The sequence below is a fragment of the Cupressus sempervirens genome, chromosome 2 (genome assembly GCF_028749045.1).
Source record: "Cupressus sempervirens isolate cs-2001-9-10 chromosome 2, ASM2874904v1, whole genome shotgun sequence".
In the NCBI taxonomy this organism is placed as follows: domain Eukaryota; kingdom Viridiplantae; phylum Streptophyta; class Pinopsida; order Cupressales; family Cupressaceae; genus Cupressus; species Cupressus sempervirens.
In genome coordinates this window covers 623,149,763-623,167,009 of record NC_143119.1, presented here as the reverse complement: position 1 = coordinate 623,167,009, position 17,247 = coordinate 623,149,763, and the positions used below count along the sequence as shown (strand labels likewise).

Genomic DNA, 17,247 nt, shown 5'->3' with positions numbered 1-17,247 from the left:
CTTGATTGTTTATGGGACTTTTATTAATATTATAGATTACACTTCATAATCCTGAAGAGTGGGAGATGTTCTCATAGTAAGAAGGATTTAATTGTGTACTTTTTGAGTTAAATTTATTAGATCATGTTTTATGAGTAGTGATAAACAAGAATCCATCTCTCATTAGAATGAATAGAACACAGAGCATTTATTTAACCTAGGTAATATTCACATATGTGAAGCACTGAGATTTTTTGGGAGGTCACCCATCGTAATACTACTTAATTCGATTGTACTCATAGAAATGAATGCTACTCGTCACAAATACTACTCTAGTTGGACTAGAGTAATCTTGGGATGGGTGATCTCGTAGAATGCATAGTAAGTCAAATACTAGTGATATAGCTATCGTGATTCAATTGCATAGCTTTCGAGTTAAACTCATTAGCCCATGTTTCATGAGTAGAGCAATCTACAAAACCCATCTCCCATAAGAATGAAGAGAACACATAACATACTTTGAATTTAGGTGATGCTTACAAAGGTGAAGTAATGAGACTTGCCCAAGGTCACCCATCCTAATACTACTCTTATATTTCAGTCTAGTGACTATGAGGCATTCACCAAAGTGGACGGATTAAATATCACATAGTAAGCTTCATTCCAAGACTAAAAGTGTTAAATAGTCAAAGTTGACTTATTTTTTCCAAGCTTAATTTTATCCTTAGTGTGTGATATTTAAGCCTAGCCACTCTAAAGTATTAAAATGTTAATAGCTCAAGAAGTCTCAATGCTTCACCTCTATGAACACTACCTAGTGTATATGAGCAATGTTAGTATGCTAATAGAAATCAAATTTAAATAAAGCTTCTACAAACTAAAAAAAATTCATAAACTTCAAGATAGACTAAGATGAGCTCTCAATTGAGAATATGAGCCATTAATGGGCTCTCTCAATGAGAAGCTCTCTTGTTGAGTAGCTTTGTCTAAATAGATAGGATGTATGCTCAATATGCTTCCAAAGGCTTCAATGGATGATTGTGGATTTTTGGCGTGGATAGATGGCTTTAGTATGGATTTGGCTCTCAAAATAGCATTATAACTTTACTTCATGGATTGTGTTAAAATGAATTGGGAGAGGATTCCTTAAATAGGCAAAGGGCTTGGGGGATCAAGGGCTAGGATGCAAGGATGTGAAAAAGCTTATGGAGGGCTCAGATTGCATGAGAGGAGAGCACATGGATTGTGTTTCCTTATAGCCAATCAAGGAGTGACACATGTCACATGGTGAGAGGATGGAGGAAAGGGAAAGGATGAGTCAACAAAGGAGGCTCAAGAGATAAAATCTTCATAAAGACCCTCATAATGACTTGTAAGAGCAATAAAAGGGCTTGTAAGAGTCATTTATGACCTAGTGGACTTCATAAAGTTTTATGGTTGAGATATTTTGAGGGTGATGAGAGCAAATTCGACTTGGACTTGATTAGAAATGTTTTAAGCTTGTTTAGGCTTGTGCAAATGATTAGAGGATGGATTAGGATGGTTTAGGATTAGCTTAAGGATAGGCAAGTGGATGGCATTTAATGAGGGTGGGTGAAGGAAGAGATATTTGTTAACTTTGGCTTGGGTTAGTAAGTTTTAACCCATGTTTAGGGAATGTGACAAGGTTAGGAGGGGATTAGGATTAGGTTTAAAGACATCTTCTAGAAGAGTCTAGATTTTGGATGAGGATAAAGACTTTCTAGAATAGTCTAGAATTTCCTAGGATGAGTATGAAGACTTTCTAGAAGAGTCTAGAACTTCTTAGGATGAGGATAAATTAGATTTTTAGGAAATAAATAAAGTTTTATTTATTTCAAGGGTTTGGGTTGAGGAGATATTTATTAAAACTTTTTTAATAAACATGAGGATTAATATTTAATCTTAATTAAATATTTTGAGTTGGGATTAGGGGTAGGAAATGATGAGATTAGCCTTTAATTGAAATTAAAGAAGGATTAGAAGATTTTGGAAGAGGTTATTGGTCATAAGGAAATTGGCCAAGTTTTGGGCAAAAAATAAATTTTTTATTTATTTTAGGATTTTTGGTCAATTTATTAATTAAATAATTAATAAATAAGGAAATAATGTTTAAATAAGATTTAAACATTTTTGGGAGGGATTCCTTAATTAAATATTTTTAATTAAGATAAAGGGATTTAATGGCATGAAAATTAATTAATTAATTAAATAATTAATTAATTAATAAATGATGATGTCATCAGGACTTTTTTAGAAAATAAAAATACTTAATTTTCTAAAGGTTTTTAGGTGTCTACACCTAGATCTAATAAGTGTAATATGTTTCATTCGTTCTTATAAGAAACAGATTCTTGTGAACCATTACTCATGAAGTATGAATCAATGAATCGACTCAAAAACTACATAATAGAATCCTAATAACAATATCACAATCTATCACCATTTTAATCCTAACCATCTTATTAGACTTGATAGAATCTAAGAGCTCTCCCAAAATCCCATTTTTGAAGGGGAAATGAGGGAAAGAATCATAATGGGAATTCAAAGAATGTGATTTGGGTAATGTTTTGGCAGGGGAAGAGAGCAAAATACGAATCAAGGGTGTGGAAATTCAAAGGGGAAATGTACGTGCTATCAAGAACCACAAGCATTGCAGTCATGCAAGTCATGGGTTCATCTAATGGTATTTTTGCAGCTCTACAAATTAGGGTTTATGATGGGGAGTTATTGCAGTATGGTTGTACCAGCCCTAGGAAGTTTGGAGCCTCCAATGTTTATAATCACTACAATGTTAATCATGATGCTGATAACAAGCAGATTCAAGTCTATTTGGATGGAAAGCTTAGCCTTGATTTGCCTAATCCTGCTACTGGAGTCTATTTTTTTAGATGTGGGGTTTATGCACAAAACAATGCTAATCATCGAATGGAATCTCGGTGGAAGAATATAAAAGTTTGGAAATGGTGTCTTTTCAGGTCAGATAAGAATATATTGAGAATAGGAATGTCTATTCTAATAACAACTATTTTTTGGAATATATATTCCTATTCCCTATTCTAATTGATACACCAAATGAAAAATAGAAAACATATAACTAATTTCCTATTCCTATTCCAACAACCAAACTTGATGTTTGAGTGAATGAGGTCTTTTCAAATGTGGATGGATGAATTTGGTTTATTGCGGTGATTGGTGTTCTTGGTGTTGAGATTTAGATTTTGATGGTGTTCTTTTTATGAGTAGATGACTATGTTATGGTTGTGGTGGTATTCTTGTTTTTTATTGTGATAGTTATGTTATGGTGAAGTTTTCATTATGGAAGGTTAAATTGATTAAATTTAATTATGGTGTTATTATGGAGTGTTTAAAAGGTCTAACTTGTGATTTCATAAATTCATAATTTTAGATAAAAACTATTTAGTCTTAGATAAAAGTTGATAATAATAAGTTTCAAAAGAAATTGTGGTGGTTGTTTTATTCTCTCTTTAGTTCAAGACAAAAAAGTGATGTAGGTGAGACTTGTTTAGCTCGAATGAGGATTAGATAAATTTAGAAGATTTTTTAGTTTAATTGTATTTATAAAGAAAAAGAAAATGACTTTGAAAATATTATGTAAGTTATTAGTTTGGTCAATGTAACATACAACAATATTTCAAGTATTGTTTGAATAAGAACAATTGATATTAGAAAGGCTTGTCCCTTTAATGAAATGGTGGGGCTTCTTGCTTGTAGGGCCTACAACCAAGGTTCAAGTCCCTACAGGGCCATTCTCTACTGTGGATCTTAATTGAGAATGTTTTCCATTGACCCTTGGTGAAATAGTGGGGTTTCTTGCCTGTAGTGCTTACAACCAAGGGTTAATAAATTTATTTAATGATGGAAAGTGGGAGCACACAGGGACGAGGATAGGGAAGTGCACCTTTTAAAAAATTTAATCTTGTCCTAGGCGGGACTCCTCAGGGAGGAGGGAATCAGAAGCCTAGAATGCAGGAGGGGTTTATAGAGTGTCACGGGATAGTAGATAATAAAGATGTGATAGAGAATTAAGATGGGGACCCATGTAACAAGAATAGAGCTCTGGACAAGCCTATCTCGCCACCCAAGGTGGATCAGTCTGGGGTATTTCCCACAAAATGGTCTTCTCTTTTTGGGGTTAAGCCTACTGGGCCTTGGAGCATAGGTCCCTCAACCCTGATGCTCCTGAAATGGTCTTTAAAGTTGGATTTGAATGATTCATTTTTTTTGCAAGCACTTGTTTGGGTTAGACTTTGAGAATTACCTCTGGATTTCTAGAATGAGGATGTCTTTGTGGGGGTGGCAAATTCCTTTGGAGATTTGTTGTCTACTATGGCTTCAAGAAGGAGACTAACGTATGAAAGGATCTGTATTAGAGTGAGGGAAGGGGTTGATATGCCTGAAGTAGTGATCTTTCACTCAAAACTTGGGACACACACTTAGAAGTTGGATTATGAAAGTGTTCCTTTTGTATGTTTTTACTGCTTGAAATCTAGGCATAAGGTGAATCAATGTCCAAAGGCTAAAGCTAGAAAGAAAAGGATTCCTATTCTTTCTAAAATTGGTAAGGAGAAAAAGATCTAGAAAAGAAAGGATAGAAAGGAAGGCCAGAAGCCATAGGAGATTCTAAAGGAGGTCTCGGTGGCTCCTTCTAGAGGAGAAATCCATAGCATTCCAGAATAACCCAAAGGATGATGAGATAGTGGAAAAGGTCATGTCTGGACCAAAGATTTCTAAGGTGGTAGATTTAGAGGTCCCAATGGCTCCTTCCAGAGGAGAAATCCAATCAGTCTAGAATGACCCAGAGGTTTTTGAGATAGTGGAAGAGGTCACACCTAGATCAAAGATTTCTGAGGTGGTTGATTTAGTCTTTATAGGGGTAGACCCTATCAGTAGAAGACAAGGTAGAGGATAAGGTTTTGCCTGGACCTAGAGAGGTGGTTGATCTAGCCTTATTCCCTAGTATACCTGGAGTCAAGGAGGTGGATTCTACAGATAAGGTGGCTATATTGGAGAATAGGACAGAGAATTATAGTCTTTTGAAGAGTAAGGGGGAGCAAGTGTTGAGCATTGAAGGGGTTCTTGAAAGAGAGATCTAAGAGGTAGTAGAGGGAGAGGCAGTAGAGGGATGTCCTCCTTCTTCTAGTAAGGACAACTTAGTTTCTTGCAATTTGGAAGAGAGATTTGAGAAGGACATTTCCTTATCTCTAGTTAAGATGGTAAGGGTTGATGACTTTTTGAAGGAGAACTTAGGAAAACCCAAAAAGAAAAAGAGCCAAGAGCCCTCCCCAACTTCTCTAGCATAGACCAAGAGTTGCGGTATACTAAATGTGGGAGGGAGGCCAAGGTCAGTAGGAAGGAGGATTGTGAGTCAAGTCATTCAAGATGAGGCCAGAAGGAGTTTGGTGGATGGGAGCCAAAGAACTATTTTGGAATGTACTTCTAATTTGAAATGAAGATAATTTCTTGGAATATAAAGGGCCTCAATGGGTTCCATATGCAAGAAATTCGTAGGAATATGATTAGAGATCAAAGACCTAATATTTTGATGATTCAAGAGACAAAAATGAAGAAGGAGATTCTGGGTAAAATGTCCTTTAGTAGAAATATGGTAGGTGAGGTACTGGAATCTGAAGGTGCATTCGGAGGTTTTCTTACTCTTTTTAATATTAAATAGTTCATATTTACTACTTTGTATAATGATGGTAATAATCTCTTTTGTAAAGTGTTTCATCTGCACTCCAATGAAAATTGCCTCCTTTTGAATGTCTATGCTCCTAACTCTAGAAGGGAAAGGAAGAATTATTGGACTAAGATTTGTCATATGGTCTAGAATAGCAATTTGAATAAAGGCATTATTATGGGAGACTTTAATACTCCTCTTATGGATGAGGAGAAATTGGGAGGTTTGGCTCTAGATTGTGAAAGCAAGATGGACCTCTCCAATTTCATTAATAACTTAGCTTTGTTGGATGTGGATCTATCAAGAGGATCTTACACTTGGTCCAAAAAAAGAGTTGGAAGTGATTACATCTAGGTTTGGTTGGATAGAGCTCTAATTTCTCCAGATTGGCTAAATTCTTTCTCTTGTAGGTTGTCCCTGCTCCCAAGAGTTGGTTTGAATCACTCCCCTATATCTCTCTCGGTTGTCTCTCTTGAACCTAGGAGGAACTTCCCTTTTCAGTTTGAAAATATGTGGACCTCCCATCCAAAGTTATTACATAGGATATACTATTGGTGGGGAATGGAAGTAGAAGGTATAGCTATGTTTAGAGTTTTCAATAAGTTGAGAAATGTGAAGCAAACGATTAAAGTATGGAATAAGACTTACTTCGGCCATATCTTTCAAGACAAAGAGGAGTTGTCTATCAAGCTCACTTCTATCTAGGACACCATTCAACAAGATGGGTATAATGATTTGAATAGGAATGTTGAGATTTCCATTCTAACTTATTTGCATAATATTATTAGCAAACAAGAGAAGTTTTGGAAGCAAAGATCTAGAATCAATTGGCTTAAAGAGGGTGATCAGAATACCAGGTATTTTCATATCTCTACTCTAAAGCTTAGAGATAATAATAGAATATCAAGCTTAATAAAGGGGTAGGATCTTTTGACAAGAGAGAATGATATTGCTACTGAGGCTTTTTCTTATTTCTCATCTCTTTTATCCTGGGATCCTTTGTTATCGAAGGTGGATTAGAATGAAATCATCTCCTATCTCCCACAAATTATTCAACCCCATCATAACAAGATGTTGAGGGCGATCCCAAAAGCACGAGAAGTTAAAGAATATTTTTTCTCTTTGCCTGTTGACAAATCCCCTAGACCTAATGGTTTTCCAACCTTTTTTTTTCCAAATTTATTGGGAGGTGGTTATGGAAGATATGGTGAAGGTTGTCCAGGAATTTTTTGGAGCAAGAAGCATTCATAAGGAGATCAATTCTACTTTCTTGGTCCTCCTCCCTAAAGTCCCTAGGGTAGGTTCTTTTGGATAAATTTAGACCTATTAGTCTTTGTAACTCTTTTTACAAGATTATCTCTAAGGTGTTAACCTCAAGAATCCTCAAGATTCTCCCTTTGATTATATCACATCAACAAACGGGCTTTGTCCCTAGAAGGAAGATATTGGATTCTATCATGATGGTTCATAAAGTGATTCATTCCATGAGTCTTAAGCTAGATATTTCCAAAGCCTATGACTGAGTGGATTGGACTTTCCAAGGTTTGGTGCTTCAAGCTTTTGGATTTGATCAGAAAGTTTGTAAGCTTATTTCTCAGCTTATTTCTACTTCCTCCCTTGCAATCCTGGTAAATGGGGCTCCCCCATATTTTTTTAAACCTTCAATAGGGTTAAGATAGGGAGATCCTATTTCTCCTATTTTGTTTATTATCATGGTTGAATGTATTGGTAGGTTGATTGAGAGGAAAAAACAAGAAGGGAGAATTAAAGGGATCAAACCATCTTCGAAGAGTGCTTCTTTTTCCCATCATTAATTTGTGGATGATACTATTATGGGAGGGGAGGCTTCTATTAAAGAGGCTAAAGTGATGAAGGAAATTATGGATTTGTATATCAGAGGATCAGGACAACTTATTAATTGGAAAAAAAGCTTTGTCTTCTTTATTAATACTCTAGAGGACAGACAAAGGAAAATAGCGAGAATTCTTAGGTGTGGAGCGGGAAAGCTCCTTTCTACTTATCTTGGTCTCCATATGGGTTCAAAGCCCCTCGATTCCTTCTGGAATGAGATTCTTGATAGGTTTAGGAAGAAGCTGGTGGGGTGGAAAGGGGCTTCTCTTACTTGAGCAGGAAAATGTCTTTTAGTAAAATCCACTCTTCAGAATCTCCCAATGTATGCCCTGAGTCTTTTTGGGATACCAATCAAGTTTGTTGATAAAATGGAAAATATTTAGAGAGATTTTCTTTGGTCTAGCCTTGAGGGTTGAAACAGATATCCCCTTGTGGCATGGGATAATCTCTATCTTCCAAAGTGTTATGGGGGCTTGAGTATTAGGAAATTAAAGAATCTTAATAAGGCTCTACTAGCAAAATAGATATGGTACATTTTTAGTAGCACAAGGGAATGGAGAGATATTTTTGTAAATAAGTATATCAGAAGACCTTCTATTTAGTTCCTGCTCAATAATGAAGATATCCTAAATGGATTGGTCATTTGGAATGGAATCCTTAAGGCAAGGGATTTGGCCATAGCTAAGATTAAGTGGAAAGTGGGTAATGGTGAGGACATCCTATTCTAGCATGATAATTAGTTGATTCAAGGCCCCCTTATTAATAATCCTATATTTGAAAACTGGTCAAATGTATGTATTAGGCAATTTGGTTTGAAAGTTTCAGATTATAGAACTTACCAGGGTTGGAGAGACTTGTCTCTCATTTTAGATGACCTCAAGCCAGTTATGATAATGTTGAACTCTTTGATTCTTAATAACAAGAGGGATTAGGTTATTTGGGGAGATAACCCAAATGGTTTTTACTTAGTTGCATCAAGATATAACTCCCTTTGGAGCTTGAATGAGAAGCCCCCCTAGGCTAAAGCTTGGATACTTGGTCTTACCCCAAAGATCAATATCTTTTTTTGGCTGGCTTTACAAGAAAAAATCCTTACCCAAGATAATTTAATTAAAAGAGGACATTATATTCCTAATAGATGTATTTTGTGTAAAAATCAGATGGAAATGACAAAAAAAAAATTATCCATTGTTCTTATTCTAGGGAGGTTTGGGATAGTTTAACTAAGAATCTTGGGGTAAGTTGGTGTAAGCCAACCAATGTACTGGATTTCTTTTGCCAATGGAATAGTATGTTTAAAGGAGCTAATTTGCAAGATTTAAGTACTTGGACTTTGCCTCATTTTTGTTGGGAGAATGGAAGGAAAGAAACAGTCGAATCTTCTGAGAAAGAGAGGAACCTGCTTTTGTTTTGACAAATAAGATATATAGAGGCATGAAGGAAAATTATCAAGTAAGAAAGGGAAAATATTTTGAAAGTGGTCATATGAAGGAGAAATACAAGGTTAGGAGAGGTAAAAGATAGGAGATGAAATGGCTACTCCCTCCAAAGGGATGGCATAAAGCAAATTTTGATGGTGCGGCCAAAGGGAACCCTAGACCTTTGGGTTGTGGAGGTATCATTAGAAATAGCTATGTTGGAGGGGTGGCAACTTTTTCTCATCCATTGGGATATCAAACAAACCATTATGTAGAAGCCAATATTGCATGCCATATGGTGAAATTAGCTTTGGATGTGGGAATTAAAAATTTATGGTTGGAGGGGGATTCATATAATATTATAAGTTGTATTAAAGGAATCCCTCAACCACCATGGTCAATTGAAAATATTATTGATAAGACCCACTCCCTTCTTCATAATTTTGAAAGTCACCCATGACTACAAGGAGGCAAATTCCATGGCAGACTAGTTTGCCAACAAAGCAATTAAACAAGAAAAGGGATGATTTGGAATTTTAGCAAAAATATTCCAAAAGAGGCAAAAAGTCTAATTGAACTGGACAAAATCTAGTGTGGTATGGTGGATATCTAACTATCATAATGGTATTTAATGAAAGTTGGGGTTTAAGTAATTATAATAATGGCATTTATGGAAATGTAGTCAGATGAGGTTATCGGTGTTACCTCAACATGTTTCTTGGGTCAATTTCTCTCTCTTAGTTTACCATTTTGGGGGTAAGATAAAATTTTTGGTGATTATCATAAAGGTAGCCATCAAGGTTTCCAAAGGTTGGAGAAGGGTTATTAGAAGTTGGATTTTATGAGAATTGTGAGCATTGAGAACTCAAAAATGGTGGGGGAAAGAATAACGAAGGAACTTGTTGGTAAAGTAGAAAAATGGAAGCATAGGACGAAAGTCTGGGAAAAGCTAAAGAAGGGTGGTATAGCCAACTACATTTCAAAACTTCATGGTTTTGACCCTGCAGTCACTAATAGTATGGTGGATTCATGGAAGGATCAAAGGGTGAAAGTGGATGGGGTTTTGTTTTAGGTCACTAAGGAAATAATTTCTCTGGTAACTAAAATTTCGGTAGAGGGGATGAAGTTTTTTAGGGACAAGAAGATGTCGATGAATGCCATGAAGTAATTTGTGAAGAATATGGAGGAGAGAAATGAACTGGTAAAGTGTGAAACCTACTACGAAATGGATTCCATCAAGAAGCTATGGAGGTATGTTTTACAGGCCATTATAGAGTATATTTCTAGATTTGATAGTAAGAACACATCAGTTTGTTTTACTCAATCACTTTCACTATGGTGTCAAGATTTCATTCCCTTTCTATTTATATACTTCAATGTGTAAGATTATTTATGGGCATAAGAGAAAACCCTTAGTGAATTTGGCCCTACATGACGGGTTATTGCTTCTAATCTATGAGCATTTCAAGGCTTAGACTGTTAGGAATAAGGTGTCTCAACCTTGGATAATTCCTATTCTTATTATTTGTTTTGTAAAATGTATTTCTTGCAAATAATGTTTATGTGTTGGCATCTTGAATTGTGTATAAGGAGATCATAGCTAAAATGGTTATGACGGATTCCTATGACATGTAAGAGCTATGTTAGGAAGATTCAATGACAAGTGAAGACATGTGTCAACAAATAAATTTGAGTACTGTACACTCTACCCCAATAGTGGGGTTCAAGGAATTGCCCCAAAAAAAAATTTTAGGGTTCCTATTTTCTCAGAGAAGTGTAAAACCCTAATACGGTTACCTTTGGGAGTAACCCTAAAAGTGAAGCACATGTTATAAGCATTTTTAGTGTTGCGAAGAAATGTGATGCGAAAAAAAGTGTATTGTTGGTACTGTGAGTTGCTATTGGAGTCTTATGTTGTTGTTGTTGTTGAACTTGCATTGCAAGTGTATTGTAACCTTGTGTTGAAGATAATACATTTGGCAGGTTCTGGAGGGGTGGGGTTGTTTTACCAAAAGGTTTTTCCCCACCAGAAAATCTTTGTGTTATGTGTTTCTTTCTTTGTCTATTTTCTTTATGCTTGCTTGGCTGAAATATTGTTGTTTATATGATATTGAATCTGTAAGTGTAAAAGATTTTAATAGGATTTGCACCATACTTCTCTTAAGAGATTAATGTAGGAAGTTGTTTTCGCACCTGAGGTTCCTTACAAGTGGTATCAGAGCCTTATCAACTTTTGATCCTAGTTGTTGGGTAGGGTTTTTTGAGCTAATCTCAAATTGAGTGGGAGTCTTGTGCAGAGCATCTTGAATCTTATTTGTAGATTGAGATGGCGAGTTCATCATATGGAAGAATGGAGGTGGAGAAATTTAATGGCACTAATTTCAAGTTGTGGAAACTCAAGATGGAAGACATGTTGGAAGATCATGACCTATGGGAAGTGACTTCAAATGCTACAAGACCAACAACTGTAGCTCAAGCAGATTGGGATATCAAAGACCGTAAAGCTAAGGGTCTCATGAGACTCTGTTTAACCAATGCAATCCTTCTGAATGTTCTAGATAAGAAAACTGCATATAGATTGTGGGAAAGGCTTGGGGCCGTGTATCAAGCCAAATCTTTGGTGAACAAGTTGTTCCTGAGGAAGAAGTTGTACTCTCTGTGAATGGAGGAAGGTGGATCCTTAACAGATCATTTAAATGCATTTAATCTACCGGTTGCACAGTTGACATTAGTTGGTGTCATGTTAGAGGAGGATGATTGTTGCTACACACTTTTGTGTTCTTTACCGGATTCATGGGACCATCTTTTGATGGCTCTTGGAAGCACATTAGTCACTTTCAAAATGGATGATGCAGTGTCTTCGCTGCTATCAGAGGAGATGCGGAGAAAGGCTTCCATTTTGGAAAAAGAAGCCCTTGTTGTTCGTGGAAGATCCACGAAAAGAGGGAAGAAAAATAACAATAAGTCTGACAATAAGGGTAGATCCAAATCCTATGGGAAGTCAAAGACTTCCAATAAGTCCAAGGCAAAATGTTGGAACTATGATAAACCTGGGCACTTCCATAAAGATTGCAAAGAGCCGAAGAAGAAGAAGAAAGGTTCAGATTCAGCATCAAAAAGATCTCAACAAGATGGCGATGCATTCATCATAGCTTTGGCAGCCCATGCATCTAATGATGTGTGGTTGGTTGACTCGGGTGCATCTTTTCACATGACCTCTCATCAAAACTAGTTCTCAAAATATGAAGAGTTCGATGGTGGAAAGGTGTACTTGGGTGATGATTCTCACCTAAAGATAGTTGGATGCGGAAGGGTCACTATCAAATTTCTTGATGGACGAGTAAAGGGAATCAATGGAGTTATGCACATTCCAGGTTTGGCACGAAACCTATTATTTGTAAGTATGTTGAATGATGTAGGTGTGCAAGTTGTTTTTTTGAAAGAAGGATGCAAGATGATGAGAGGATCGATAGTGCTTGCAAGGGGTACTAGGAGAGGTACCTTATTTCAGCTAGATGCATGTATTCCTCTATGTAATAGTTCATCCTCACCATTTAGACAAGCAATGCAGAATTCTGTGGTTATTGGTTCTGATGGCAATGCAAACACTTTGGAAGGTAAGCTTCCTGTAGAAAAGACAATGTTGTGCCATTTGAGATTTGGTCACATTGGTGAAAAGGGTCTCAGAACCCTTAAAAATAAAAATCTCGTTGAGGGGTTAAATGATTGCAATTTCGAGTTTGACTTCTATGAACACTGTGTCTATGGTAAACAAAATCGTGTTCAGTTTTACTCTAGTTCTCACAAATCTTCTGATGTTTTGGATCTTATTCATTCTGATGTATTTGGTCCTGTAAAAGTTCCTTCAATCTCCAAGTTTTTATTTTTTTTATCTTTCATAGATGATTAAAGTAGAAGGACATAGATTTATTTCCTTAAAAGTAAGACACAAGTCTTTAGTCGATTCAAGGAATTTAAAGCCCTTGTAGAGAATCAGACTAGTAAGAAGATTAAGTGTGTGAGAACTGACAATGGTGGTGAGTTTTGCTCAGCAAAGTTTGAACAATTCTATAAAGAACAAGGTATTGAGAGGCATAAGAAAAATCCTTATACCCCAGAGCAAAATGGAGTTGTAGAGAGAATGAACAGGACACTAATGGAGAAGGCTAGGAGTATGCTTAGTGGAGCTGGTTTAGAACAAAGGTTTTGGGCCGAAGCTATGACCATTGCTTGCTATCTGGTTAACATATCTCCTACATCAGCCCTTTTTGGTAAGACACCCATGGAGGTGTGGTCTGGTAAGAAGCCTTCAATTAGACATCTTCTTGTTTTTGGTTGTGAAGCTTATGCACATGTTCCAAAGGAGAAAAGATCTAAGTTGGAAAACAAAGCTGTTAAATGTATCTCCATCGGATACAGTGCTGGTGTGAAAGGATACAAGCTTTGGGATCTTGTGACTAGTAAGGTGTTGTATAGTAGAAATGTTATTTTTAGAGAGATAACATCTTTTCCTATTGTGCTACAATTAGATGAAAAAGAAAAGGAAAAAGATGTTGTTCAGTTGCCTCCTACCCCTGAGAAGACTGAACAGAGAGACCATGTTGGGTCTAATGATGAGGAGAGCTCTAGTAGCTCTGATAGTTCAGAAGAAGAGGAGGAAAAACCTCAACCATAGCCCTTGAGGAGATCCATGAGAGAAAGAAAGCAACCAGAAAGGTTTGGTTATTCTATGTTAAATTTCAGTTGTGCTTTTGCTTTGATTACTAACACTGATGAGCCTAGATCTGTGAAAGAAGCTTTGGGCATGGAAGATGCAGGTTCCTAGATTGAGGCTATGGATGATGAGATGGCTTCATTAGAGAAAAAAAAAACTTGGGACCTTGTACCTTTGCCTAAAGGGAGAAAATCTGTTGGTTGTAAATGGGTGTTTAAGAAGAAATTTTGTGCAAATGGCAGTGTTGAAACATACAAAGCTAGATTGGTTGCAAAGGGGTATTCACAGGTAGAGGGAATAGATTATGGTGAAATATTCTCTCCTATTGCAAAGTTGACATCCATTAAATTTCTATTATCTCTTGCTGCATCATATGATTTAGAGATAGAACAGATGGATGTGAAGACAGCTTTTCTTCATGGTGATTTGGAGGAAGAGATTTATATGTCATAGCCTGAGCATTAAATTGTTAAAGGTAAAGAATCCTTAGTTTGCATATTAAAGAAATCTCTATATGGTTTGAAGCAATCTCCTAGGATGTGGTACCTTAAGTTTGATGCCTTTGTGTTGTCAATTGGATTTGTAAGATCAAAATCAAATCATTGTGTTTATTTCAGAGTTGAAAATGATCGCCTTCTTATTGTTGCATTATATGTTGCTATTTGGGAAGGGTAAGGGTATGATTTCTGATTTTAAATCTCAGTTGTCAACACAGTTTGAGATGAAAGATCTTGGGGCAGCTAGGTACATCTTGGGTATGGAAATAAGTAGAGACAGGTCTAATAGAAAACTTTGGTTGAGTCAGAGTAAGTATGTGAAGTTTGTGTTGGACAGGTTCAACATGGCAGATTGTAGACCACTATGTGTTCCTATTCCTATGGGAACAAAGTTATCTGTAGATGATTGTCCAAAATCTCCTAGTGAGATAGAGGACATGAGTAGAGTACCTTATGCTAGTGCAATTGGCAGTCTTATGTATGCTATGGTCTGTACTGGACCAGACATTGCCCAAGCAGTGGGAGTCCTAAGTCGATTTATGGCTAATCCTGGACGGGTACATTGGGATGCAGTTAAGCGAGTATTCAGATATTTGAGGGGTACATCAAATTACTCCATATCTTATCATGGTAACTCTTTTGGATCTCTGCATTCAGTTTGTATTCATGGGTTTGTGGATTCAAATTGGGCAGGTGATATTGACTGCAGGAGATCCACCATTGCTTATGTGTTCACTATGTTTGGTGGTGCCATCAGTTGGATGAGCAAGCGACAACCTGTGGCTGCTTTGTCCACTATAGAAGCTAAGTACATGGCTGCTACTCATGCTTGTAAGGAAGCCATTTTGCTTAAGAGATTATGTTCGGATGTTGGTGTTGATGAAGAACAGATTACTATTTGGTGTGACAGTCAGAGCGTTATTTGCCTTGTGAAGAATCCAACTTTCCATGCCAGAACAAAGCACATTGATGTGCAGTTTCACTTTGTGAGAGATATGGTGGAAGATGGAAAGGTAAATTTGGATAAGGTAGATATTGTGAAGAATGTTGCAGATGTATTAATGAAACCAATGGGCACTGAGAAGTTCAAATGGTGTTTGGAGTCTATGGGCCTTTTGGCCTATAGCAGTTAGTTTCTATTATGTTCCTGTTGCTCTTACAAGGTGTTCGACAAGTGGGAGAATGTTAGGAATAAGGTGTCTCAACCTTGGATAATTCCTATTCTTATTATTTGTTTTGTAAAATGTATTGCTTGCAAATAATGTTGATGTGTCAGCATCTTGAATTGTGTATAAGGAGATCATAGCTAAAATAGTTATGACAGATTCCTATGACACGTAAGAGCTATGTTAGGAAGATTCAATGACAGGTGAAGACATGTGGTAACTAATAAATTTGAGTACTGTACACTCTACCCCAATACAGTTACCTTTGGGAGTAACCCTAAAAGTGAAGCACATGTTATAAGCATTTTTAGGGTTGCAAAGAAATGCGATGCGAAAAAAGTGTATTGCTGGTACTATGAATTGTTACTGGAGTCTTCTATTGTCGTTGTTAAACTTGCATTGCAAGTGTATTGTAACCTTGTGTTGAAGATAATACATTGTGCAGGTTCTGGAGGGGTGGGGTTGTTTTACCGAAAGGTTTTTCCCCACCGGAAAATCTTTGTGTTATGTGTTTCTTTCTCTATCTATTTTCTTTATGCTTGCTTGGTTGAAATATTTTTGTTTACATGATATTGAATCTGTAAGTGTAAAAGATTTTAATAGGATTTGCACCATACTTCTCTTAAGAGATTAGTGTAGGAAGCTATTTTTGCACCTGAGTTTCCTTACACAGACCATAAATAAAACCCCTTTGAAGGGTGTAGATGCTTCTATAGATACAAGAAGCTCTAGTTTCTCTTCTAATTTGGAGGATGTCCAAAGTATTAGTTTGGAGGGTGAAGAGAACATTACACTTGCAAAAAAGGCCCAAGATTCTAAAAATAAGTTGCCTTCATCAGTAAAAACCCTGAGTAGGAAGAGCCCTAGAGGCCATGGGTCAAAATCATCTGGACAGGCAGAGGAAGAGTATAATGAGGAATGGGATGATATGAAAACTGATGATGAGGATGAAGGGGAGGCAAAAACTAAATCAGTGGAGCTGAAGGCTAAGGAACAGAGGAGGTCAAAAGAGAAGGATGTTGAAGGGATTGTGGATTCTAGGCTAAAACTTCCTACTATTCCTCTTTCCCCTATTCATCCTCGAGAATTGGACGTGGAGAAGAAAAATGGTGAGGGAGGAGAGGTGGTCATTAAGGATAGGTGCATGGCCTAGAGAAACTTTAATGTAAGAACTTCTAAAATGGGTATAGTAAGAGAGCCAATGAACCCACAAATTTTAGAAGAACAATAAGGTCAACTCTAGTTAAAGGATCTCATTGATCCAACAATGGTAGCTATAATGGATAATGCTAGGGAGACTGGCATGAATTTTCTTAACAATGTTAGGAACATCATGATTGACAGTTCCAGGTTGATCAAATGGCTTTACCATGAGTTGGAGGATTTTAGAGAAAAAATAGGCCAGCTGGAACAAAAAAGGAAAACACTAGAATGTGGGAATTACAATGACCAGGGGGATTGTCTTAGTTTGGTTGAGAAGAGAATCCACAATTTGGAAAATTATAACCATAATCTAGCAAATCATATATTTACCATTCTAATTTCTATCAATGACAATATCTCATCCCTTACTGGAATGTTGAAAACAAGGGGTCTTTTGGATGAAAGTGAGGAGAAGGATAGGGAAAGAGCTAGGATGGAAGAGGAAGTGACTTCTAACATAACCTTTAGCAACATGGAGTGGGATAGTTAGAAGAAGCAAGACCAAGTGGGTAAGGAGATTAACAAAGCCTATGAAGCAGTGGAAACAATGCAGGAGCTGGAGAGAAAGACAGAGGATTAACAATGGTTTTTCTTTTCCTATCTTTCGGAATGAATGATTGTTGTAGTTATTTTTGTCTAGTAGGTTTGTTAGTCTATTGTACTGGCCTTTAGGTTGGCCTTCATTCTCTGGCTAGGCTTT

At 36.7% G+C, this 17,247-nt stretch overlaps 1 protein-coding gene across 1 annotated transcript in view; it reads left to right on the top strand.

Annotated features, from left to right (window-relative positions):
• The window catches only part of LOC149574918 (citrate-binding protein-like), a 137,424-nt gene extending 120,927 nt beyond the window's left edge, over positions 1–16,497 (top strand). Inside the window, exons 3-4 of the mRNA XM_089815979.1 lie at positions 2,581–2,975; positions 16,200–16,497. Coding sequence (XP_089672105.1) covers positions 2,581–2,975; positions 16,200–16,497 — 693 coding nt within the window. The remainder of the gene's footprint in view (positions 1–2,580; positions 2,976–16,199) is intronic.
• Positions 16,498–17,247: the final 750 nt, after the last annotated feature.